This window comes from Dendropsophus ebraccatus, chromosome 1 (genome assembly GCF_027789765.1).
Source record: "Dendropsophus ebraccatus isolate aDenEbr1 chromosome 1, aDenEbr1.pat, whole genome shotgun sequence".
NCBI classification, from domain to species: Eukaryota; Metazoa; Chordata; class Amphibia; order Anura; family Hylidae; genus Dendropsophus; species Dendropsophus ebraccatus.
Window position 1 is genome coordinate 223,560,009 of NC_091454.1, and position 27,842 is coordinate 223,587,850.

Sequence of the window (27,842 nt, forward strand, 5' to 3'; positions counted from 1 at the left end):
TGGTCATCCCCACAGAACATGTCTCCACTGCTCCATCTCCACATTCCAGAGACTTCAAGGCACTTTACACCACGCCAGCTGATGCTTGATATTGTACCACCAAGGGGATGTACTCTGAGTATTATAACCATCATCTCTGTCATGCCTCTGGATGTAGCGTATGAGAAGCAAAAGAGAACCGGTGAATGCTATGAAGGTGATCGGGTTATGGGAGAAAGTTCTGGCTTGTGGTGATGGTGGCCTCATCTAGGTGTATACACTAGTTACAGCTTATCTGTAGATTTTGCTGCTCAGATCCTTCTGTCTCTTCATGTGATCCCAGACAGACTGAATGATGTGAGATCGGGGCTTAGTGCCGCCATACCATCACCTCCATCGATCCTTGTTAATCTTTACATTGTATATCGTTCTCTGAGACGTTTGCTGGATGTCCAGGGTGGTTGTTCTACTGTAGAAGCCATGGAGCCAGATGCCTCCTTGGTAGTATTTTGTGATAGATATGTATTCGTCTCTCAGCACCGAGAACATTAGTCCTGACAACTGGAGCATGCTGGATTTCGATTGTTTGTCATGTCAATATTGATGACTGAAGATGTTGGATGCACCCCTAGGGAGTCTGGTAAAACGTGGATAGTCAGGGAGTCCCGGAAAACATGCATGAAGCCCATGGCCTGTGACTATCCATGTTTTCTAGGACTCCCTAGGGCTGCATGCAATGTCTTTAGCAACCAGTACTCAAGTGCCGCATGATCGGACTCCAGCGTGCTCCAGTTGTGTTTATCTCTAGTCCCAACCAAATCCCCAGCTCCACCTGTAAGGAGCCTTTACCCGTTCCCTACAGACATCGGTATTGTGCCACTCTCTAGCCCTTCGGGAGACTATCTGCTTCTGTTACAGCTTAATGTTTACATTGTGACTCCGCAGTCCTGAGCACTGGCCGCCATTTTTTCTGCACAGTTGAGTCTCTTGGCCTTGTTCCCATCGAGGATGGGGGGGGGGGGGTTACTGTATACCATAGCTTTTTCACTCTTTTGTATAAAGATCACGTCTGTCCCAATGATGTACCCGTGTCGTTCTGCCAGTCATGGGCTGCTGGCACTGCTGGGCATCTTCTGACTGGATGGTAAGCATGACATGTCCTTGGTCTTTTGCCTTGACCAACCACAGTGCCTACGATCCTCAACATTGCCCGTTTCCTTGTGCTTCTTCATGAGAGCTTTAACAACACATCCTAGAACTTTCTGCTGGGAAATCTTTGCCAGGCAGAGACTTTTCTGATCCAGTATAATCCCCTTGGGTCTTGTTCTGCGCTCAGTCTTGGCATGGTGTATGGCCTGCGAGATGACACAGCCTTCTACAACTTCACCTTTGTACCAGAAGTGGAGATTCACTATAAGATCATGGTTAAAACTACACAGACCCCTTTAAGGAATCCTAGAGAGCTGTTCCTGTCCCCGGCCTGACCTCATGGACCCCCAGGAGTCTTTTTCCATCTCCATACCAGTACAGCACGGCTTGGGTTCTGGATTAGGTGCTGGATAATGTTCTAGAGGTTCCACAGTCAATAATAATGAACTTCATCCACTGTCCGCAGAACATTATTGACTCTGGGATGAGATCACCTGCAGAGCATGCCAAGTACACCCAGCACACAATGTCCAGTCACCGCTGTGTCAATTCTGTACCAGGAAACCAAGTTTAGAAAATCCCTCTCACCGTACGGGACACAATGGACGGACGGGTGGGGTATGTACCATGGATATCTCACATTTACTCGCTTATTGATAACTGATGGACAGATGCCTGTAACATACCTGCAGGAAGTGGTGGATTCTCTCCAGTCTTCCAGTACTTATCAGCTGCTGTATGTCCTGCAGGAAGTGGTGTATTCTTTCCAGTCTAACACAGTGCTCCCTGCTGCCACCTCTGTCCATGTCAGGAACTGTCCAGAGCAGGAGAGGTTTTCTATGGGGATTTGCTGCTGCTCTGGACAGTTCCTGACATAGATAGAGGTGGCAGCAGTAAGCACTTCCTGCAGGACATAAAGCAATAAATAGAAATAAATTACAAATCTCTAGCACAAGTTGATTTAAAAGATTTTTTTTTTTGTGAACACCCCCTTTTAGATGTTCAGTTTCCCTGCAGCGCCACCACAGGAGAAACTTACACGGTGACCATTCACATCAATCAGTCGTAGCGCTCCATTCTGTCTAAAAGTAGCCATACGTTAACAACAGCTGTTGGGTGAATGAACATGTACTTGGGCTCTGTGTGTGAAACACTGACCTCAAAGGGGTAATTCAGACTTAGAAAAATGAATACCCCCTTAACTAAAATGGGTCCATAGTGGACAACAACTCTACATCCAACTCTCCCCCTTTTAACCAAGGAAAAATCCAAGCTACGCAGTCAGTGCTCCCAGGAAAGCATTAACTTTGCAGCTTCTCCTCTTCTCGTCTTAAAATAACTCAGTCTGTAACGAAAAAGTAAATTTTAATCCAATATGATGACCTCATTAATGATTAATAAGTCGGGGAAGAGATAAGGAGGTGCACGCAGAGAGCAGCTACTTCACATAGTTCAGATAAGAGGCAAAGGAAGGTGAGCCGAGACCTGAAGCTGAAGGAGAACCTACGAGGACTTTGATGGGGAAAAAAGACCATTTTCAGTGACTAAGTTAAGGATTATTGACCAAAACATGAGCCTATCTCAGAAGATCTCCTCCATCCTTCGACTCCAGGGACCGGCGTCATCCCATCTTCATCTTCTCAATGAAAGCCAACCTCTCCAGACCTGGCAACTCTCCAGCCAAGTGGAGCTCACCGGAGCTCGAAATGTTGGTTCGGACGGACTGAATGATCTGTTCCAGGAAAGAATCAGTAGCCTAGGAGGAAAAGAGAGTGTCCTGCTGGTGGGGGAGGCCGGATACAGCCCAGAAGATGAAGTCGGCAGCCATGGTATGTTGGAAGAATTGTCTTCTGCTCTCTTTCAGTCGCCTAATTTTTGTAAAGCCAACAAGAACACCATGGATGGAGCTAACAATCCTGTGACTTGTATCATCTCAAGGTCTCCATCCAAATCGAGAGGGCTGGAATTTCCTATTGTCCTGGTAGTGTTTCGGGTAAGACTTATAATGGATTCTACTAACTTGATTAAAGAGATCTTAAGGGATATCAAGTTGAGGACAAAACAGTTCAGATCGGCCATTGTGGGACTTGTTTATTCTTGGGAAACGTTCAAGGATGAGGAAAAGATGGAATCCAAGGAAAGACTGAGAAACTTGATGGATCAGGTCTTTAAGGACCAACCATGGGGGGTCTCCTGCTACAACAGTGCTGATCCGAAGTCTATTCTGGAGGTAAAGAGGATAATCACTGACACCATGGGAGCGACCAGACCAGGTAGGTACATTGGATCTTGGAATCGGGAAGGATAAGTAATATATGGACACAATAATTGTAGATGTAGGCTGGAGAATGGAAGACATGGGCTTTAAAGGGGTTTTCAGATTTAACCTTAGCTGTCCCCTATTCTGTGGATAAGTATGAGGTCACCGGTGGCTTGACCTCTGTGCATCCCATAAATTTCTAGATTGGCGCCCCAGCTCCTTTGTTTTGAATGGAGCCATGGGTTGGTTTGTGATCTACAGGCTCATTCATTCTCTATGGGGCCACCAGAAAGAGCAGAGTACAGCACTTGACGTTTTCTAGCAACTCTATAGAGAATAAATGGGGGTGTGGGTCGCGCACCAACCCGTGGCTCCATTCAAGACTAAGGAGCCAGAAGGCCGATCTAGACCCACCAATCCCCACGGATCCATTCAAAACAAATGAGCCATACATCTAGAGATCTCCGGGGGAAGGAGAGGGATACAATCTCATACTTGTCCATCATTATTTGTAATATGACCTCAATAATGGAAGTTGTGTAAACTTTTTTTACCCAATTTTACTAAATTTTGTCCAGGTTTATGCAGATGATTCTATTACAAACTATTGGCCCCCGATTGTCCCTACCAATGGGTTAGGTGGTCTTGTTCCCCTATTTGTATGATTCCCCAGTAGGAGCTGTTCCAGCCCTTGCTGTTGCTTCCCGCCCTTCCACCACACTCATTCCTCCTCTTCTCTTATCACATTGCGCTGTGTAATCACGGAGGAGAGCGCGATAAGACGCAGCTGCTGCCAAGACCTATTTATTTTAAGATACCCTGGAAAGTTACCCATGATCTAACCCTATCTCTCTTCCTGGAGGGGTCTTACACTTTAGGGGTCTTAGGGTCCTATTACACAGGGCGATTTTTAACGACTAACCATAAATGATCACAAACGTGATGGCTTATCGTTAAACTGAAATCGTTAAGGATATTACACAGAACGATGGTCGTTAGTTACCGATCGTTATTGCGATCGTTATTATAATCGTTTACTCCATCTGATCCCAGCAAAACAAATGAACAATGTGAAATTACACTGAACGATTAGTGAAAAAATGCGGAACCTGAGCGAACAAATGTGGAATTACACCAAACGATTAACGATTTTAGGTTCAGATCTAAATCAACGATCAATGACACATGAACGGTTTTTCGATCGTTGCCTGCAATTACACAGAGCAACTATCGTTTAAATTTGAATGATATAACGATTTTTCACACGATAATCGTCCCGTGTAATAGGGCCCTTACACATTAGGGAGCTTCTCCCCTGTCCTCAATAAACACACATGCACACCTGGCCAACCATGCGTGTATATGAGAGAATGGAGAGCCGAACATGCCTATTTGGCCTACAGCTACTCCCTGTGGTTGACTTTGCGAGTCCTGGTCAGTTTTGGACCATTAGGATGTTTTATTCTTCTTCTAATTACTATGTCTAGGGTTTCCCAGTCTTCTGGCCTGAGTGTTGGTCATTAGAAATGAGCGCAAGTTGAGCATGCTAGAGTCCGATCATTTTGCATGGTGGTTGAAGAAGTTAGATGCTGCCCTAGGGAGTCCTGGAAAACATGGGCACAGCCATAGGCCATAACATGTTTCCCAGGACTCCCTAGTATTGCATCCAACTTCTTCAGCCACCGGTATTCAAATGCTGAGCTATCCGACTCCAGCATGCTCATCTCTTTTGGTCATTTAGGCTTCATACAAAAGAATCGGTGGTGTTTAGGCCAAATACTAAGGTCCAGTATGGCAGCACATGTTCTACTCAGTATAATGATTCCATAGGCCCTCTGTGTGTCTTCGAAAGGTTGTCTGTTCATCACTAGAAGCATTGCTACATGACATCAGATGGAACCTAACAGTCATAGGAGAACCATCTCCATATGATATTGGGGAAAGATAAGGTATGATGTCGTATTATGGAGGAACAACACCCATCTGTAATACAACCAAGTACATAGATGTCGTATTATGGAGGAACAACACCCATCTGTAATACAACCAAGTACAAAAACCCACTGTGGTGACAAAAGTCCCAAAAAGACTTCCATAGTCATCAGTAGTTAATAACAGGGATGGTTTTAGGGGTGTTAAGCCTCGTACTTGCTCATGGCCCCCTAGAGAAACCGTGAAGATGGCAACCCAGAGGGCAAACAAAAGAAGCTTAGAATTAGGCAATGTTTCGAACTGAATTATAGTATTATGTGTGGCTTATGGCGGTATTATTTGGATGCTGCCTATTTGGTAACTATATAGTGGTATTATGCATGGTGCAATTATCTTACTACCATACTACCATATGTTGGTTGAGATCGGGAAGACCCTTGCTATATTGCCTATGGCCCCTTTTCTAGTTCTACCAAAAATTTCCATTACTAATAGAATTTCAATACTTTTTGTAAACATGTTTTCCAGAAGGATATCAGCAACTAGAAGATGACAGCCTTCAGCTGGAGAGATCATTTCGGGAACTGGTTGCCCAGTTGGGAGGTAAAGAAAGGTTTCTCCTCCTTGGAAATATCTGTCCCTCAGCCCGTAATGCTGAAAAAACTCGGGTTTTCAGAGAGATTATTAAAGCCCTCTTTGGTGATGACCAGTATAGAATGGACACCCATGAAGAGGAGGACAACACTGTGACACCAGGGAACCAAAAGAAGTCATCTAAAGAGTGTATACAGCTCCCCAAACCAAGATCCTTCCCTTACCCTCTCATCTTGGTGGTCTTTCGCTCGACCTTCCTCAAGGAGGAGGACAATATGGCTCAGGTCAAAGAGATACTTGTTGACATCAAAACGAGGTTGACGATGTGCTCCACCCAAGTGATCGGGGTGATCTGTAGTGAGGAACCTCTGGAAAGAACCAAGGAGCAGAGGTACCAGATCCTGCTGCAGAAGATCCTATACCAGACGTTCAGTTGTCCATCCGCGGTCTGCAGTTTTGTAAGGACAAACGTGAAATCGGTGGACGGGGTGAAGAGATGTGTGTGCAGTGTCTTGAAAACGTCATAGGACTTATGCAAATGTTTCTTATACAGCAAAACCTTCCTGCAAGGACACTAGTTTGAGAAGACTTAAAACTGGTCAAAGTGAAGATCTTAAAGTCCTAAATCTTTAGCTTCAGCTGTCCAGACATGATGGGAGTTGTAGTTCTGCAACAGCTAGAGAGCCAAGGTTCCCTCCCCCTGCAATAGGGATGTGTATGCAGTGAGCTCCCCCTAGTGGTGGCTCTGGAGAGCTGCTCTGCCATTAAGCTGGTGACACTAATAGTCCATGGCCGTCATGGTTGAGTAGATTTTCCTGATTCAGCGCTGGCTGCCCCGGTAATGTTAGGTACAATGATGACCTCAGCGTTATACAAGGAAGCAACCTCGTGATCCGCAGTCACTTCAGTGTAGAGAGGAGGAGGGATTCTCCATGTAATGTGCAGCCAAAGTATATAAAGGCTCCTTATATCCTGGCCCGGCTTCACCTCCATCACATAGTCAGATCCTATGACCCAGCAATGACCACCACTCCCTATACTGAGAGGCATGCTATAGTCACATGACTGTGGGCCGTTATGTGGCCGTATCCTGGCAGGGAGATTGTTCTTCATGTAGAGAGAGCGAGGAGGACTCTGCTGGATGGGGTCTGTAGGAATTTGGCTGATCGGCCTCCATAGAGGCAGACGGGGCCTCCGCTCTCTGGTTTCGTACACTGGGGAAAATAGGAATCCAAGCATAACCCATGAGATGTATATAGAGGTATAAGGAGCCATTGTAACCTCTCTGAGCCTCCTCCGCTATGAGGCTCCATACACAACCAGCGGGGAGGACACCGGCTCTGAGTGTTGTGCATGTGAAGGGCGGGGGGCACATACTTATGGGGGTGTCACATTCCTCCATCCGCGGGGCAATCAGGTCTCCTGTATGGGGGGACCCTGTGTACTAACGTAAATCCCATTATCTATGTATGCGGATAATTGGGGTACGGGATAGTGACAGGCTGATACTTGGGGTACAGCATAGTGACACTTGGGGAACAGGATAATGACGCTGACACTTGGGGTACAGGATGGTGACACTTGGGGTACGGGATAGTGACAGGCTGATACTTGGGGTACAGGATAATGACACGCTAACACTTGGGGTACAGGATAGTGACACGCTGACACTTGGGGTTCTGGATAGTGTGTCACTATCCTGTACCCCAAGTGTCACTATCCAGAACCCCAAGTGTCAGTGTGTCACTATCCTGTACCCCAAGTGTCACTGACACTTGGGGTACAGGATAGTGACACTTGGGGTACAGGATGGTGACACTTGGGGTACGGGATAGTGACAGGCTGATACTTGGGGTACAGGATAGTGACACTTGGGGTACAGGATAGTGACAGGCTGATACTTGGGGTACAGGATAGTGACACTTGGGGTACAGGATAATGGTACGTGACACTTGGGGTACAGGATAATACGCTGGCTTTCGATATATTGCTCTCTCTGTTCTCAGGGGTAATAACCATGGCCATGGCGGCGGCTGCTGCTGTGGAGGTGTCGGTGACGTTATCGGGGGCTCGGGATGTGCGGTCGGAGCCTCCAGAACGGCAGATATTTATAAGGAGGATTATAACATTCCGTCTGGTAATAATATCTGCAGGACATAGAAGGAGGCGTCCGGGAGGAGCTGCCATATAAGAGAGAAGACAGGGATAGCGGGTGCTCTATAAAGCTGTTGCTGAGGAGCCGCTACCTTACCAGGAGCGTCCGCTGGGATTTATAGATATGTCCTTTATCATGGTCCACCAGGGCCGTCTTAAAGGAGAAGTCCGGCAATTTCTAAAAGCTGGCAGGGGGCAAATTGATTCCAAATAGGCACTCACCTGTCCCTGTGTCCGCGGTGAGCGGCTGGAGCGGCCTCAGGACCCACCGGACGTCATTTCCCCCAAGTTGTGATGATGTGGACACCCTGGAGATCCCAGAGCCTGGTCCCGAGGCCGCCCCAGCCGCTCTCTGTGGGCACGGAGAGAGGTGAGTGCCTATTTGTAATCAATTTCCCCCTCAGACTTTCCCTATAACAACATTATGGGCCCCTGGGCAGGGCTATTAAGATGCAGCGCCCCATGGAAGAACAGAAAGCTAATCGCTCCCTGCTTTGTGCCTCTTGTCAGCACCACACATAGGCCGCCACATGGCACATAGGCCGCCACAAGTTACATAGACCGCCACATGGCACACAGACCGCCACATGGTCCATAGACCGCCACATGGTCCATAGACTGCCACATGGTCCATAGGCCGCCACATGGCACATAGACTGCCACAAGGCACATAGGCCGCCACAAGTTACATAGACCGCCACATGGTCCATAGACTGCCACATGGTCCATAGACCGCCACAAGTTACATAGACCGCCACATGGCACACAGACCCCACATGGTCCATAGACCGCTACATGGCAAATAGGCCGCCACAAGGCACATAGACCACCAAAGGGCACACAGACCCCACATGGTCCATAGACCGCCACAAGGCACATAGGCCGCCACAAGTTACATAGACCACCACATGGCACATAGGACACTACATGGCACACAGGCCGCCACATGGCACATAGGCCACCACAAGGCACATAGGACACTACATGGCACACAGACCACCACAAGGCACATAGGACACTACATGGCACACAGACCACCACAAGTTACATAGACCACCACATGGCACATAGGTTACCACAAGGCACACAGACCGCCACAGGGCACATAGACCACCACAGGGCACACAGACCGCCACAAGGCACATAGGACACTACATGGCACACAGACCACCACAAGGCACATAGGACGCCACATGGCACACAGACCGCCACAAGGCACATAGGACGCCACAAGGCACACAGACCACCACAAGGCACACAGACCGCCACAAGGCACACAGACCGCTACAAGGCACATAGACCACCACAGGGCACACAGACCGCCACAAGGCACATAGGACGCCACATGGCACACAGACCGCCACAAGGCACACAGACCGCCACAGGGCACACAGACCGCCACAGGGCACATTGGACGCCACATGGCACACAGACCGCCACAAGGCACACAGACCGCCACAAGGCACACAGACCGCCACAAGGCACACAGATTGCCACATGGCACACAGACCGCCACATGGCACACAGACTGCCACATGGCACATAGACCGCCACATGGCACATAGACCGCCACATGGCACATGACACTACACGACCACATACATTGCTCACTGACTGAATGACACGCAGCCCCCTCATTTCAGCGGTGGTAACAGGCAGAGCCACGGCCTCCCACTGCTGATCAGCTGCTGAGGAGTCCCGTCACCGGACTGAGGGGGCCGTGTGTCATTCAGTCACTGTGATCAATGTATGTGGTTGTGTGGAGGTCTATGCACCATGTGGCGGGCTATGTATGGTGCTGACATCGGTCAGTGTGACAATTATCAGCCTCCTCAGCAGCTGAGTAGCAGCCAGGGGAGGTTATGTATATACTCTAAGCCATGTATATACCCGAACCCTAAGAGTCACCACCAGTGGGTCAGTCGGCCATTGGGTTGTCAATGCTACGGCTCCCACGTATGACAGCAGTCCGGACCCCTCATATTAGTCTCCCAGAATCCCTCTGCACTGTATGTGACGCTGGACACCCGGCTGTAACCGGCGGGGAGGGAAAAAATACAAAAAAGTCTGAATCTGAGCAGACTCTGGAGCGGTCCACACGGAGTTAATGTGAGGGGGGGAGGCGTAGGGGCGGAGGAGACAGGACTTGGCTCACCGATCTGTTTATACCAGAGACAAGACAGGAGGATGCTGGACAGGACACCGCCACCGCCGCCGCTCTAGGAAAACTTTACTCATCGCCATAAAAACATCCAGGAATATAAATCCAAATTCTTACATTTCCCAATAAGCATCAAACAAATAAAGAAATAAAAAATTTGGAACTTTTTTTTCATCGTCGCTCTGATTTTTTCTTTTACCTTTTAGGGGAGAGAAATATTATTATTATTATTATTATTATTATTATTATTCATAAAAAAGATGAAATGAATCGGAATTTGTTGTCACATGACTCCTCCCATCGCTCCCCCCGCAGACCTGGTATACGCCTACATCTCTACATTGTACCCTGCTCTGGGGTAGGGAGGGGGGTGTCAGTCCTTACTGCCGGGCTGGGATTCTGTTCTCTGGGTGGATATGGACACCGGCCGGCGGGGAATGGCGCACACATCACGTAGACAGAAAACAGTCCTGACGTTGTATATACACTGGGTCGGGGCTTATTTCTCTCTGTATAACTCCCCCATCACTATATACCCCCATAACTGCCCCATCACTATACCCCTCCATAACTGCCCCATCACTATACCCCTCCATAACTGGCCCATCACTATACCCCTCCATAACTGCCCCATCACTATGCCCCTCCATAACTGCCCCATCACTATACCCCTCCATAACTGCCCCATCACTATACCCCTCCATAACTGGCCCATCACTATACCCCTCCATAACTGCCCCATCACTATGCCCCTCCATAACTGCCCCATCACTATGCCTCCCCCCATAACTGCCCCATCACTATACCCCTCCATAACTGCCCCATCACTATACCCCTCCATAACTGCCCCATCACTATACCCCCCACATAACTGCCCCATCATTATACCCCCCCCATAACTGCCCCATCACTATACCCCCCACATAACTGCCCCATCATTATACCCCCCCATAACTGCCCCATCACTATACTCCTCCATAACTGCCCCATCACTATGCCTCCCCCCATAACTCCCCCATCACTATACCCCCCCCCCATAACTGCCCCATCATTATACCCCTATGCGATTTCTATGTAAGGAGATTGGCGGCCACCATGCACCCGGCTGCCGCTTATCTCCATGTAACTGTTCGGCCTCTGCTCACAATGTATAATTAGACCATAGATAAGGTAAGGGCAGAGGAGAGGACAGAGACCTTGTGCCTGTATGAAGGACAGCTGGGGGGGGGGGGGGGGAATGGGCCCATTTGGTGAGTGTTTGCGGCTGGTCACTCAGCCATGTCCCCTGGATGTCATGGACGGGGCTGCCCCACAATGACCACAGGCAGACGTGACCCACTCATGTACTGTGTGCTAAATACACCAGGAATTAACAGGTTAACAAGGTTAATGGAGAGAAAGTATGTGACCCCCTGAGCAAACAGAGTCCATTGTGAGACAGCAGAGACAGCAGGGTCTGTATCACCTCAGATAAGACATGGCTGACATCACCTGTGTATTGTATTGTATGTGAGTGTATTAGATGGGGCAGTTATCTGATGTGAGTATTAGATGGGGCAGTTATCTGATGTGCGTGTATTAGATGGGGCAGTTATCTGATGTCAGTGTATTAGATGGGGGCAGTAATCAGATGTCTGTGTATTAGATGGGGCAGTTATCTGATGTGAGTGTATTAGATGGGGCAGTTATCTGATGTGAGTGTATTAGATGGGGCAGTTATCTGATGTCAGTGTATTAGATGGGGCAGTAATCTGATGTCAGTGTATTGGATGGGGCAGTAATCTGATGTCAGTGTATTAGATGGGGCAGTTATCTGATGTCTGTGTATTAGATAGGGCAGTTATCTGATGTGTGTGTATTAGATGGGGCAGTTATCTGATGTGCGTGTATTAGATGGGGCAGTTATCTGATGTGAGTGTATTAGATGGGGCAGTTATCTGATGTGAGTGTATTAGATGGGGCAGTTATCTGATGTCTGTGTATTAGATGGGGCAGTTATCTGATGTCAGTGTATTAGATAGGGCAGTTATCTGATGTGTGTGTATTAGATGGGGCAGTTATCTGATGTGCGTGTATTAGATGGGGCAGTTATCTGATGTCTGTGTATTAGATGGGGCAGTTATCTGATGTCAGTGTATTAGATGGGGGGCAGTTATCTGATGTGTGTGTATTAGATGGGGCAGTTATCTGATGTGTGTGTTTTAGATGGGGCAGTTATCTGATGTGTGTGTATTAGATGGGGCAGTTATCTGATGTGTGTGTATTAGATGGGGCAGTTATCTGATGTGTGTGTATTAGATGGGGCATTCTTATGTCTCTATAATATATATGTATTAAGGGGGGGCAGTGTACTAATGTATGTGTATTTGGGGGGGGCAGTGTTCTCATGAATTATATGTTTTTTTTTGTTTGTTTGTTTTTCAGGGGGGGGGGGGGTAGTGTCCTCCTGAGTATCTGGGGGGCTGATGTATTGGGGGTTCAGCCCCCTGATGTCTCTGTATTCCGCTATGATGTGAGAAGGTCGCCTGTAATATTACATGTGTGCTGTTGTTTATATTTTACTGGTTCTTAAAGGGACAGTTCTGTGTCTGGTTGGGCAGGTATTATGTAGGGGCGTGTGTCTAGGGAGGTCGGGCTGTATGGCCCTATACATTAATGTATGGTAGGAGTTAAGGGGGCAGTGTCCTGTGTGCACAGGAGATAAGGGAGCTGAGATTAGGTAGGGAGGAGTGGCATGTGACACACATACTCGCACACTCACGTACACTCAGTCTGGAAAAGTGTGAACTGGGATAAGTGCTGTGGAGAGGAGACACTCAGGGTAAGGCTGCGCTTACACGCTGCGATTTCCTATATCATCCGGCAGATTATACTTGGCGCGTGACACAAATTTGCGTGTTACACCAACACATAGAGTGAGACATTTCTGTACAATCTGTGCACAATCTGTGTGTGTATATGGGTAAGGCAAACTGAGAGTGTGTGCATGTGTGTATGGTTGTATATAAAATCTGTGTGTATCATGCACTCACAGTCTGATAACAGATTGCATAATATGCACACACACATACACAATCTGTATTAGTGTGTGTGTGTGTGTAAGTGAGTGATACAGATTGTGAAATGATACACATATACTCAAACACACTCACATTTTATCTGTACAGTATTATATAAGGTTATGAGAGTGAGTGTGTATGGTAAAGACTGAGTTTCATGCACTTAAAATTTGAGTGTGTGTGTGTGTGTGTATATGTTGTATTGCACTTTTACAGCCTATGGTTGCTTGTGCACTCCAATTGTGAGTGCATGATTCACACACACATTCACACTCCCCTATAACCTGCGATTTACACAGTACAATGCAAAATACACACACGCAACTTGTGAGTGTTTATCGGATTGTGATTAAATGAAATGCACAGACAGAGGTGCACGCTTAGTGTATATGTGTGCAATGTGCCCTCTGAGTGCATGAGATATAGATATAAATATATAATATATCCACACAATCTGATACCGATGGCGGATGAATGATACAGATTGTTAGTCTGCACGACTGTATTACTAATACACAAAGTTTATCAAATTGTAAGTGCATGACACAAATATACACTCTGATCTTTATTTTACACATAAACACAATCTATCACATGATACGATGTGTCACACTCACACACAGTAGTGTATGTACACTCTCTTCTATCATACACATATACACAGTCTATCACGTGATACAATGTGTCAGACTCACACACAGTAGTGTATGTACACTCTTGTATCTGCCATACACATATACACTATCTTTCACATAGGATTCGAGTGTCACACACTCTCATCATCTTTATCATACACATATACACAATTACATTGGATATGTGTGTCACACACAGTAGTTTATGCACACTCTTGTATCTATTATACACAAACACAATCTATCACATAGGATACGTGTATTACACACTTGCACATAGTAGTGTATGTACACACACTCTTGTATTTATCGTACACATATGCACAATCTTTCACATAGGATAGGTGTGTCACACACTCGCACACAGTAATGTATGTACACTCTCCTGTATCTATCATACACAATCTATCACATGATAGGATGTGTCACACTCGCACACAGTAGTGTTCTTGCACACGCTCTCTTGTATCTATCATACACATATGCACAACCTATCACATAGGATACATGTGTCACACTCTTGCACACAGTAGTGTATGTGCACACGCTCTCTAGTATCTATCATACACAATCTATCACATAGGATAGGTGTGTCACACACTCGCACACAGTGATGTATGTACACTCTCCTGTATCTATCATACACAATCTATCACATAGGATAGGTGTGTCACACACTCGCACTCAGTATTGTATGTACACTCTCCTGTATCTATCATACACAATCTTTCACATAGGATACATGTGTCACACTCTCGCACACAGTAGTGTATGTGCACACGCTCTCTTGTATCTATCATACACAATCTATCACATAGGATAGGTGTGTCACACACTCGCACACAGTGATGTATGTACACTCTCCTGTATCTATCATACACAATCTATCACATGATACGATGTGTCACACTCACACACAGTAGTGTATGTACACTCTCTTCTATCATACACATATACACAGTCTATCACGTGATACAATGTGTCAGACTCACACACAGTAGTGTATGTACACTCTTGTATCTGCCATACACATATACACTATCTTTCACATAGGATTCGAGTGTCACACACTCTCATCATCTTTATCATACACATATACACAATTACATTGGATATGTGTGTCACACACAGTAGTTTATGCACACTCTTGTATCTATTATACACAAACACAATCACAATCTATCACATAGGATACGTGTATTACACACTTGCACATAGTAGTGTATGTACACACACTCTTGTATTTATCGTACACATATGCACAATCTTTCACATAGGATAGGTGTGTCACACACTCGCACACAGTAATGTATGTACACTCTCCTGTATCTATCATACACAATCTATCACATGATAGGATGTGTCACACTCGCACACAGTAGTGTTCTTGCACACACACTCTTGTATCTATCATACACATATGCACAACCTATCACATAGGATACATGTGTCACACTCTTGCACCCAGTAGTGTATGTGCACACGCTCTCTAGTATCTATCATACACAATCTATCACATAGGATAGGTGTGTCACACACTCGCACACAGTGATGTATGTACACTCTCCTGTATCTATCATACACAATCTATCACATAGGATAGGTGTGTCACACACTCGCACACAGTAGTAGTGGACACATTACACAGAGTGCTCATTGAGGGGCGGGGGGCGTGTGGGGTTACATGATGCACAAATCACTTTTTTAGGATGTTGAAAAACCAGTTTGTGTCTGTAGGCCCCTGCGGGATTGTGAGCAGCGAGGACGTGCGGACAGATCAGTGACCCCCGAGCAACTGAGGGAGGTGAGAGTGCAAGCTCCTGGGGTCAGCATAGTGACCCCCACATTATACAGGTACAGATCTGCAGAACATTACTCTGCCCCACACAGTGATATATCCTGCAGATTATTATTCCACTGAGCTCTCTACAGATCAGCAGAACATTGCACTGACTCCTCTAGGGATCCGCAGAACATTGCTCTGTACTCGCTAGAGATCTGCAGAACATTGCACTTCTCTAAAGATCTGCAGAGCATTGCCAGATTCCTCTATGGATCTGCAGAACAGTGCACTTACTCCTCTAGGGATCTGCAGAGCATTGTCCTGATTCCTCTAGGGATCTGCAGAACATTGCACTAACCTTATAGGAATCTGCAGAGTATTGCACTGACTCCTCTGGGGATCTGCAGAGCATTGTCCTGATTCAACATTGCACTGACTCCTCTGTGGGATCTGCAGAGCATTGCACTGACTCCTCTGTGGGATCTGCAGAGCACTGCACTGACTCCTCTGTGGGATCTGCAGAGCACTGCACTGACTCCTCTGTGGGATCTGCAGAGCATTGCACTGACTCCTCTGTGGGATCTGCAGAGCATTGCTATGTCCTGACATATACATGGTAATACATGTTGAGAATCTGCAGAGCATTGTCCTGATTCCTCTAGGGATCTGCAGAACATTGTACTAACCTTATAGGGATCTGCAGAGCATTGCGCTGACTCATCTTGGGATCTGCAGAGCATTGCACTGATCTTATAGGGATCAGCAAAGCATTGCACTGACTCCTCTGGGGGATATGCAGAGCATTACACTGACTCCTCTGGGATTTGCAGAGCATTGCACTGACTCCTCTGGGGATCTGCAGAGCATTGCACTGAATCCTCTTGGATTTGCAGAGCATTGCGCTGACTCCTCTGGGGATCTGCAGAGCATTGCACTGACTCCTCTGGAATTTGCAGAGCATTGCACTGACTCCTCTGTGGGATCTGCAGAGCATTGCTATGTCCTGACATATACATGGTAATACATGTTGAGGATCTGCAGAGCATTGCGCAGCAGCGGCTGTAGATGAGGCTGTGTAGGAGGGTATACGGTATAATGTATTGATTGTCTTCTCCTGGCTCAGGTGTTACACTATAACCTGTAGAAACCCGTCGGGTTCCTGATCTGATGAGCTCAGCGCCTATCGGGGCGCTACAGAAATATGTAATAAAGATACAGCAGCCAGTGATAGAGGCTGATAACAGAGAACAATAGATGACAGCACACAGCCCAGCAGGGGGAGACACTGAGTTATAGGAGCGGCTGCTAACAGAGAACAATAGATGACAGCACACTGCCCAGCAGGGGGAGACACCGAGTTACAGGAGCGGCTGATAACAGAGAACAATAGATGACAGCACACTGCCCAGCAGGGGGAGACACCGAGTTATAGGAGCGGCTGCTAACAGAGAACAATAGATGACAGCACACAGCCCAGCAGGGGAGACACAAAGTTATAGGAGCGGCTGATAACAGAGAACAATGCCAGTATCTGCCCAGAGAGGAGACAGGCTTCATGGTTATTGTACGCTTAAAGGTGGAAAGTCACTGTCTCCTCTCTTCTTTGTCCTCCTGGTGGATGGCGGCCGTGTGGGACGGGGGATCTGGGGCCCCCAGAGGAAATGATGCTGGGGGCCCGCCAATGAAGAACCAGAGAGAAACTACATGTCAGTCAGTGTTTGTGCAGGTTCTAAAGCTGGGGACCACCGGAGGATTCTCCGCCTCTGGTGAACCAGTCCAACAATGGATGGCGGTATATTGTATGGCGGTGTAATATATGGTGCTATAGTATATTGTATGGCCTCGTAATGTGTAGCAGTATAATGTTCTGTGAACATCTGAACTTTTTGGAAAGTTTACTTAAGGTTATTGAGACCCGACCTGTAATAGAAGACAGAGTTTTCAAAAATGGACAATTCCTTTAAGTGCACATCTTGAAGGGACCTTAAACCTTTTCATCCTTATAACATGAACCATCCAGATGAGGAGACTTTTCCAGGACGTGAATAGGCTGAAAAGCGTTAGATGTGTCGGTGAATAGAAGCCGTTCATGGCACATGGCTGACCCCCTCATACAGAGACATTCCTTCCCTCTGACCCCTGCTCGTTACCCTTGGAGACTCAATGTCCTGCTGATTCTGGGTTGGGGGGGTATAGGGGATTAGGGATGAACAATTGTTTATCCAGCGTCATCCCCCTCAATGCTTCGTTGACATCACCAGGACCAGCGCTGTGCCGTGGATGTGTCTGGAGTGGGGGCTATCATGTGGCCTCCTTACCGGGTCATCTATGATCCTCTATCGGAGTAAGCAGAAGGAGTTCCCTGAGTCCTCTGACTTGGGGCTCTTCTGGAAAACCTCCTCCTCTATTTATGGGCCCCTCCTATTAATATTCATGATGCCAGGGGCCACCGCCTTCCCACAATCCCTCAGGACTGATCTATCAGTGATATAACATGTATTCGGTTGTCAGCCGCACCCCGGGGGATTGATTGACATCCTGTAGACTTGCCGTTCCTTGTCGTTCCTATGAGACATTCCTTTGTGTTCTTTATGTAAATTCTTAGGTAATATATATACGTCTTGAACTTGAATTTCAGGTCCGTCCTATGGCCTCCAGACGTGAGATATGATAATCAGGGGCGGAGGCCTCATTAGGCCGGGGTCATCGTATAACACATGGGATCTGCTTGGTTGCCATCGGCATTGGCACTATTCTTAGCTGGTATGGTCTTGGCTCCTATACAACAACACATTCTTAGCTTAAATCCATAGGGCGCCATCAGTCACATCGCTGGCCACACATTCTCCACTAAAATCTATTGGTTGCCATCAGTGAGGTCACTGGCCTTGGAGTCTTTTTTTGGTTTCTATGGGCAAAAACAATCTTAACCAAAACCTATTGATTGCCCTCAGTGACATCACTGACCTTGGAGTCTTCTTGGTTTCTATAGGCTAAAATCCATTGGTTGCCATTGGTGACATCACTGGCCTTGGAGTCTTCTTGGTTTCTATAGGCTAAAACCTATTGGTTGCCATTGGTGATATGTCTGGCCTGGGAGTCTTCTTGGTTTCTATAGGCTAAAATCCCTTGGTTGCCCTCAGTGACTTCACTGACCTTGGAGTTTCCTTGGTTTTATGGGCTAAAATCTATTGGTTGCCCTCAATGACATCACTGGCCTTGGAGTCTTCTTGGTTTCGATGGGCTAAAAATCTATTGGTTGCCCTCTTTGTCTGTCTTATTGGTTTCTATGAGCTGTAACGACACATCCTTAGCTAAAAATCTATTGGTTGCCATTGGTGATATCACTAGCTTTAAAGTCTTCTTGGTTTCTATGGGCTAAAATCTTTTTGTTGCCATCAGTGACATCTCTGGCCTTGGAACCTTCTTGGTTTCTATGGGCATAAACACTATGGACATCAACACAAATGACATTACTAGCCTTGGAGTCTGCCTGGTTTCCATGGACTACAGGACATTCTTGACTAAAATCTATTGGTCACCATGATCGATATCACTCGTTTCAGTTGGAGTCTCCTTAGTTTCTATGGGAAACAACACATTCTTAGCTACTATCTCTTGTTGCCATGAATGACATTACTTTTTTAAACTCCTTTTATTGAAGGATAAAGAACAGACACAAGCATTACATATGTCATATCGTCACAAGTACATGACAGCTCAGCAGAGCAGAAAGAAGTATACTTGCATCCAAGAAATATTAAAACATAAGAGAAAATTGGCAGTACAGAAAAGAGAAGGTAGTACAATGTAGCAAACATTACATAGGTTACATCATAACTGAAAGAAACATCCGCATATAAACATTACACTAAGTCATACTAGTTCCCTCCTTGAGGGGAAGGGAGATTGTGTTCACCAATCCGTATAAATCGACTAGGCTGAAATGCCGTCAGAGGTGAGTCACACCACCATCCCCATACCTTGCGAAACTTTCCAGGGCAGCCTCTGTGCTTGTATACAATAAACTCATATGACAGTGTGGAATTGACTAGTTTTTTCCATTTACCCACTGAAGGGGGTCTGACGTCCATCCATCTCATCGCAATTGTCTTTCGAGCCATGAATAGAGATGCTCTAAGGAAAATTCTACAGTGATGAGGCCACTCCTCCTCGTCCAGTAAGCCTAACAAACATATTTTGGGGGTACATGGTACCGGGATACCTAACATCTGAGACAACTGGACTGTTATTTCCTGCCAAAAAGATCCAACATCTGGACAAGTCCAGATCATATGCCAAAAGTCGGATCTCGGGTAGTGGCATCTATGACATTCCTCCGAGGGGTACCTACCCATTCTATGCATCCTAACAGGGGTGAGGTAACTTTGGTGGATGATAAACAACTGTGTCAATTTATTGTTAACGGCAGGGGAAACATATAGATGAGAGGATAGGACGTCAGACCACTCGTCCTCAGACAACTCTCCTAAGGAAGAGCGCCACCTGTCTTCCACTGGTAGAGGATTATTCTCTATTCGGTACTGTATGAGGAATGAGTATAGTGCAGAGATCAGGCCTCCAGGGCCCTGAGATCTAAACACACCGATAAGAGGATAATCTGAGAAGGGTAGAGAGGGTCTCGGGAACTGGGCGTTGAAAGCGTGCCGAAGTTGTAAGTATCTGTACATGGATCCCCGTGGTAAGTCAAACTTGTCTTGCAATTGTTGGAATGAGCAGAAGACCTGGCCCCGACACACATCCCCCACTGTACAGACACCATGTCGTATCCAGAAGCGGGGTTCCAGGTGTTCAGAAAAATGTGGCAGATTAGGGTGATACCATAAGGGCGTCTCTATCATCACTCCCTGATAATGTAGCAATTTTTTGACTGCGCCCCACACTTGTGATGCTAACTTGTGTAGTGGTAAAAGCCGGGACTGTTTCAAATAGCCACCCTCCAAGACCGGCCATAAATGCTGGAGGTCCAGGAAGTGAGCCAAATGATGTTCCCTATTAGGTAAAATCTTTGCCTCCACCCAATGAATGACATTACTGAACCTAGTCGGCATTGGTTACCATGAGTGTAAGCAAAAGTATATTCTTGGCTTCAGTCTTTTTGGTTATCTTGGTCAACACCCCCTGATCTGAGCTGGACTCTTATAATGCCAGGAGAGACATTGATGTTTCAGCTGATATCTTCTTGGCTTCTATAGGTGATGTTACACTCCTTACCATATTTTCCATAGCAATATCAATGACCTCGTCTGGCATCTTCATGATGAATATCACTGTCGTTACATGGAACCTTTCTTGTTTCTATGGACACTAGTGTTTTTGGTTGGTATTGTCTTGGTTTCTATAGGTAACCAATATTTTGGTTGCCATATACCACACCATTGTTCCTGGTGGAAACCAATCCGTTCTCATAGTAACACCACTTACGTTACGAAGAATTTTTTTGGCTGCCATGAGCAGCACCATTTTCTTAGATTTTAGTTACTTTTGTCAACCAATTTTTTTGGGTTGCCATTGTTCTTAGCTGGTATCTTCTTGGTTTCTATGGATGGTGCCACATTTTAGCCAGAATATGTAGGATACCACATACAAAACCCTTAGATCCTGGTGAGGATCTTCCTAGCTATCTTGATCTGCTGAGATCAGTGATAGATGGAATCTTCTTTGTTTTTGTGGGCGAAGACATACTTTCTACCAAGAACTTGAATACCATTAGCAATGTTCTTAGCTGGCCTCTTCTTACGTATGTCTTTCTTCCTTGGAAATCTTCCTTGTTGCCAGAGTCAATGCCATTGCTGTACTCAAGACTCTTCTTGGTTTCTTTGAGTGACCAAATCTCTATGAATATCATGAGCAATACCTTTTTAAAGGGAATCTTCTTAGGAGCCATGGCCAGCCATCTTGTTCATGGCTGGTTCCTATCATCTCAGAGTCTATAGGTAACAGCAGAGTCACGGCCTCAGCCTTGTGGTTGACCTGTAGTACCTGTCTGCTAGGTGCGGTAGATCTTATTTTGTTCCACTTCTCATAGCGGATTGGATTGATGCCATTTCGAGTGGCTTTTGCATTCCTCTGGATTATCTGGTATTCGTAAGCATACAAGCCGTAATACTCGATGGATTTAGCTGGACTCTATCCAGCTTATTATGTAATGAGCTGCACCATTGTTCCTAGAAGGAATCATCTTAGTTGTCATAGTTATTCAATGTTCAACCATCAACTTGGCAACCAGAAATGTTCTTGTGGTGATCCTCCCTGGTATCTTCTTGGTTTCTGTAGGTAACACCCCATTCAGCCACAGTGCCCTAAGTAACACCACTCCGCAAGTGTCATCTTGAGCAACACTCCTGATCTTCTCTAATCTTTTTAGTGGTTCTAAACATCCAAGTTTTTAGCTAATGCTTCTTGGTACCTATACACATAGAAAAATATTGGATGGTATGGTGAAAAATATTGTTCCTAGTAGGAATCATCTTGGTTTCTATGTTGAAAACCATTGTTGCAAAGAACCATGCTTTTAGTCAGAGCAACCAAAAAGATTCCCACTTTTCCACTGGGAAAGTTGGTTTTCACCATAGCAACCAAGAAGATTTCCACTGGGAACATTGGTTTTGATCATAGCAACCAAGTATATTCCCACTGGGAACATTGGCTTTGAACATAGCAATCAAAATGGTTTCCAATGAAAATTATTTTGATTGTTGTGGTCAACACCAGTGTTCCCAGTGGGAATCTTCTTGGTTGCTTTGGTGCAAATTATTGTCTCTAGTGAGAATCTTCTTGGTTGCTATGGTGAAAACCATGGTTCCTAGTGGGAATGCTCTTTGTTCCACCATAGCAACCAAGAAGATTGTCACTAGAAGAAATAAGTTGAACCATGGCAACCAAGTGTAAATTTTAGTTGCTAAGGTAAAAAACATTGTTTCTAGTGGTAGTCACCTTATCACCACAGCAGCCAAGAAATTCCACCTGGTTGCTATGGTGAAAACCACTGTTCCAAGTGAGTCATCTTGGTTGCAATGGTAAAAGAGGATTACCACTACTAACAATGGTTTTTACCATAGCAACCAAGATGATTCTAGTGGGAATCTTCTTGGTTGCCACGGTGGAAACCACCAAGACGATTCCCACATAAGAACAATGATTTTCACCATAATAACCAAATGTGAATCTTCTTGGTTGCTATGGTGAAAGTAAGACTACCATTAGGATGACTGGTTTTCTCCATAGCAACCAAGAAGCTTTTCTCTAGAGTCTTACAGCAGGTTCTATAAGTCTTATAAGAGGTACTATAAGCAGGTACAGGTACGACTAACGATCAACGACATAGGAGCGATTTTCGCACGACGATCATCCAGTGTAATAGGGCTCTAAGACTGAGTAGTGAGTGGATGTGATGTTGGCCGGGGAGGATGGAGCCATGCATCAATACTGTATGGTACTGCCCTTTAAGAAGACTGTGGACAATGTAATGTCTTAAAGGGGCAGGAACCTTAGTCAGGGCAGAGTTGTCTCTTTTAGCCAGTAGAGATCTGGCTGTCAGGACGCACAGGGCTACATATATAGGGATATATAGTATATACAGAGATATATGGTGTATACTGTATACTGTCAGCCTGTGTAATGTCTCCTGGAGTCATTATAACTACTTTCAGTCTTCCCCTCACGGTTCTTTCTTTAGGGTCCAGCTCCTTGCAGGGCGACCTCTGGAATCTGTGTCCTGCTGTGTCAGTGCCCTCTGACCTCTCACCCCTGACCTGTAATGCTGTGTGCTCCCCCACTGCAGCGTCACACATCATCTCATGTATCTAATCCGGTCATATACAATGACATCAGCTGTATCTAATCCTATCATGTGTGATACTATTATATTATGTACTGTATCTATTCCTATCATGTGTGATACTATGATATTATGTACTGTATCTAATCCCATCATGTGTGATACTATGATATTATGTACTGTATCTATTCCTATCATGTGTGATACTATATTATGTACTGTATCTAATCCTATCATGTATGATACTATGATATTATGTACTGTATCTAATCCTATCATGTGTGATACTATTATATTATGTACTGTATCTATTCCTATCATGTGTGATACTATGATATTATGTACTGTATCTATTCCTATCATGTGTGATACTATATTATGTACTGTATCTAATCCTATCATGTATGATACTATGATATTATGTACTGTATCTAATCCTATCATGTGTGATACTATGATATTATGGTCAGATCATGTGTGATACTATATTATCAAGTGTAAAATTCAGGCCCTCCGGCTGTTGCAAAACCCCAGCTAAAGCTTTGGTTGTCCAGGCCGGATTATCCTGGGATATATATTATTATAGGATATCTAGAGTGTGTGACATGTGCAGTGGCGGCTGTATACAGTGTATGATATATATATATATATATATATATATATATATATATATATATATATATATATAGGCTGCATGCAGTGTATGATGTATATACATAGGAGGTGGCTGTATACAGTGTGACATGTAGAGTGGGCGGCTGTATACAGTGTGACAGGAGGTATGTGTGGTATGGCAGATATGTGTATATACAGGGCCGCTCCCGGCGGTGTATACAGTATATGACTCCTGTCTTCTCTTCCTCAGGATGGGGGTGAAGGCGCTGCAATGCTTCCCCTGGTACGGGAGGTGGAAGGAGAGAAAGAAGAGCCGCAGCAGCCAGGAAGGTGAGAGAGACCCCCGCTACTTATACAGAGAGAGGGGGGGGCAGTGTATATATAAAGGGGTCTGCTAATACAGAGAGGGAGCAGTGTATATAGAGGGGGGAGCAGTGTATATAGAGGGGTCTGCTAATACAGAGAGGGGGAGCAGTGTATATAGAGGGGGGAGCAGTGTATATAGAGGGGGAGCAGTGTATATAGAGGGGTCTGCTAATACAGAGGGGGGGAGCAGTGTATATAGAGGGGGGGCAGTGTATATAGAGGGGGGGCAGTGTATATAGAGGGGGGAGCAGTGTATATAGAGGGGGGAGCAGTGTATATAGAGGGGGGAGCAGTGTATATAGAGGGGGGAGCAGTGTATATAGAGGGGGGAGCAGTGTATACAGAGGGGTCTGCTAATATAGAGGGGGGAGCAGTGTATATAGAGGGGGGAGCAGTGTATATAGAGGGGGGAGCAGTGTATATAGAGGGGGGAGCAGTGTATATAGAGGGGGGAGCAGTGTATATAGAGGGGGGGGCAGTGTATATAGAGGGGGGAGAAGTGTATATAGGGGGGTCTGCTAATACAGAGAGGGGGAGCAGTGTATATAGAGGAGGGAGCAGTGTATACAGAGGGGGGAGCAGTGTATATAGAGGGGGGAGCAGTGTATATAGAGGGGGGAGCAGTGTATATAGAGGGGGGCAGTGTATACAGAGGGGTCTGCTAATACAGAGGGGGGGAGCAGTGTATATAGAGGGGGGAGCAGTGTATATAGAGGGGTCTGCTAATGGGGAGCAGAGTACACACAGTGAGGGGTGTAGGTCAGGGGAGGGGGTGCAGGAGGGGTCTGTGTATACAGAGGAGGGAATGGGGGGGGACACATTGAGGGGTGCGCGCACACAGAACAGGGGGCGCTGTGTAGAGAGGGTATACAGCGGATATACAATGAATCACCCATGTGTATCTCTCTCTTCCCAGAGACCCCCGCAGCCCCCTCACCTCCGCCGGAGAAGCCCAGACTCCACTCCACCAATTCTGGGGGCAGCGACACGGACGGCCAGCAGAGCCGAGCGTACTTCAGTGGGAAGGCCCGGGTCTCCTTCCGCCACCAGATGGACTCCAACATGTATGTGAATGACTCCACCTTCTGAGGGCGCTGCACGCCCAGGGTCACCCGCCATCACCTGGGGTCGGGGTGTTCTTCCCTCACTACACAGCAATGACCATACGCATGAAGACACATCCATATCATCATCATCCTCACCTGGAGCCTGCAGTACTCAGGATCCACCAGCAGGGGACAGGACTAAGGACAAATCACTCCCCAATCTACAGAACCCGACTCAGCACTCTGGGTTACTGCTCTCTGGTATCAGCCACCTGGGTCTGATCTGGGTTACTGCTCTCTGGTATCAGCCACCTGGGTCTGATCTGGGTTACTGCTCTCTGGTATCAGCCACCTGGGTCTGATCTGGGTTACTGCTCTCTGGTATCAGCCTCCTGGGTCTGATCTGGGTCACTGCTCTCTGGTATCGGCCACCCGGTTGTGAACTGGGTTATTACTCTCTGGTATCGGCCTCCTAGGTCTGATCTGGGTTATTATTCTCTGGTATCAGCCTCCTGGGTCTGATCTGGGTTATTATTCTCTGGTATCAGCCTCCTGGGTCTGATCTGGGTCACTGCTCTCTGGTATCAGCCATCCAGGTGTGATCTGGGATTATTCTCTGGTATCGGCCTCCTGGGTCACTGCTCTCTGGTATCGGCCACCTGGGTTCGATCTGGGTTATTATTCTCTGGTATCAGCCTCCTGGGTCTGATCTGGGTTACTGCTCTCTGGTATCGGCCACCTGGGTCTGATCTCGGTTACTGTTCTCTGGTATCGGTCACCCGGGTCTGATCTGGGTTATTATTCTCTGTTATCAGCCTCCTGGGTCTGATCTGGGTTACTGCTCTCTGGTATCGGCCACCTGGGTCTGATCTCGGTTACTGTTCTCTGGTATCGGTCACCCGGGTCTGATCTGGGTTATTATTCTCTGTTATCAGCCTCCTGGGTCTGATCTGGGTTACTGCTCTCTGGTATCGGCCACCTGGGTCTGATCTGGGTTACTGCTCTCTGGTATCGGCCACCTGGGTCTGATCTCGGTTACTGTTCTCTGGTATCGGTCACACGGGTCTGATCTGGGTTATTATTCTCTGTTATCAGCCTCCTGGGTCTGATCTGGGTTACTGCTCTCTGGTATCGGCCACCCGGGTCTGATCTGGGTTATTATTCTCTAGTATCAGCCTCCTGGGTCTGATCTTTGTATTATCAGGATATTTTTCTTGTGTTATTTCTTATTTTTTTTTTTTATAATTAGGAACTTAGATGTAAGAAGGGGGGGGATATATGGTTACACTATATGGCTGGTTGGTGTAAGAAGGGAGGGGGGGGGATATATGGTTACACTATATGGCTGGTTGGTGGTGACACCTAGAGGCCGGAGTTAGTACTGCACTGTAACCCTCTGACAGTCCATCACTGCCTATGTGCCTGAGTACAGAAACCATCCGATTGATGGATGAATTCTGGATTGTCAGCGCTCCTGGCTGGATTACCGGACAACACACAGGCGTCACCACAAGTCCCAGCATGACCAGCAGTCTGGATTATAGATATTTTTATATGATCCCATTTAGGAATTTTTATGTATTCATAAAAAAATAAAATGAAAAATCCGCCAGTTTTTTTTTTTTTCAATAAAGTTTATAATAAGGGTGTGTTCACACTGTCCGTTAAGCGGCTACAGTTTTTTTTCCATCCTGCTACATCAATTTTCCATTGACTTAAAAAAAGTGATGGAGACTGATCCATTTTAAATGTTTTTAAGGGGTAGTATAGCATAAAAATTTTTTAATTTGCTACTATTAAACATCTCCAATCTTCCAGTAGTTGTCAGCTGCTGTATGTCCTGCAGGAAGTCCAGTCTGACACAGTGCTTGCTGCTGCCACCTCTGTCCATGTCAGGAGAGGTTTTCTAAGGGGATTTGCTGCTGCTCTGGACAGTTCCTGACATGGACAGAGGTGGCAGCAGAGAGCACTGTGTCAGACTGGAGAGAATACACCACTTCCTGCAGGACATACAGCAGCTGATAAGTACTAGCAGACTGGAGATTTTTTAATAGAAGTAAATAACAAATCTCTGGCACCAGTTGCTTGGAAAGGAAAAAGTTCTTGCTGAACTTCCACCAAGACGTAGGTGACCACATTTTTCTGTATGTTACACATAATAAAACGGATACGGTGAAACGCAGCCTTACCCACATGGGATATACACTCACCGGCCACTTTATTAGGTACACCATGCTCGTAACGGGTTGGACCCCCTTTTGCCTTCAGAACTGCCTCAATTCTTGGTGGCATAGATTCAACAAGGTGC

At 46.2% G+C, this 27,842-nt stretch overlaps 2 protein-coding genes across 3 annotated transcripts; both read left to right on the top strand.

Moving 5' to 3' along the window:
- The first annotated feature begins 2,385 nt into the window (after window positions 1-2,385).
- Window positions 2,386-10,397, top strand: LOC138770362 (uncharacterized). Its single transcript, XM_069949431.1, has 2 exons — window positions 2,386-3,401; window positions 5,849-10,397. Exons 1-2 carry the CDS (start codon window positions 2,699-2,701, stop codon window positions 6,439-6,441), a joined length of 1,296 nt encoding a protein of 431 aa, XP_069805532.1. The 5' UTR covers window positions 2,386-2,698; the 3' UTR covers window positions 6,442-10,397.
- Window positions 10,398-12,945: 2,548 nt separating this feature from the next.
- C1H17orf114 (chromosome 1 C17orf114 homolog) lies at window positions 12,946-27,139 on the top strand. Of its 2 annotated transcripts, none has more exons than XM_069944410.1 (4): window positions 12,946-13,050; window positions 15,661-15,777; window positions 24,373-24,452; window positions 25,405-27,139. In XM_069944410.1, exons 3-4 carry the CDS (start codon window positions 24,374-24,376, stop codon window positions 25,575-25,577), a joined length of 252 nt encoding a protein of 83 aa, XP_069800511.1. In that variant the 5' UTR covers window positions 12,946-13,050; window positions 15,661-15,777; window position 24,373; the 3' UTR covers window positions 25,578-27,139. The 2 variants fall into 2 exon arrangements, with proteins under 2 accessions (XP_069800511.1, XP_069800449.1); XM_069944348.1 differs by having other exon boundaries at window positions 15,661-15,727.
- The last annotated feature ends 703 nt before the right edge of the window (window positions 27,140-27,842 follow it).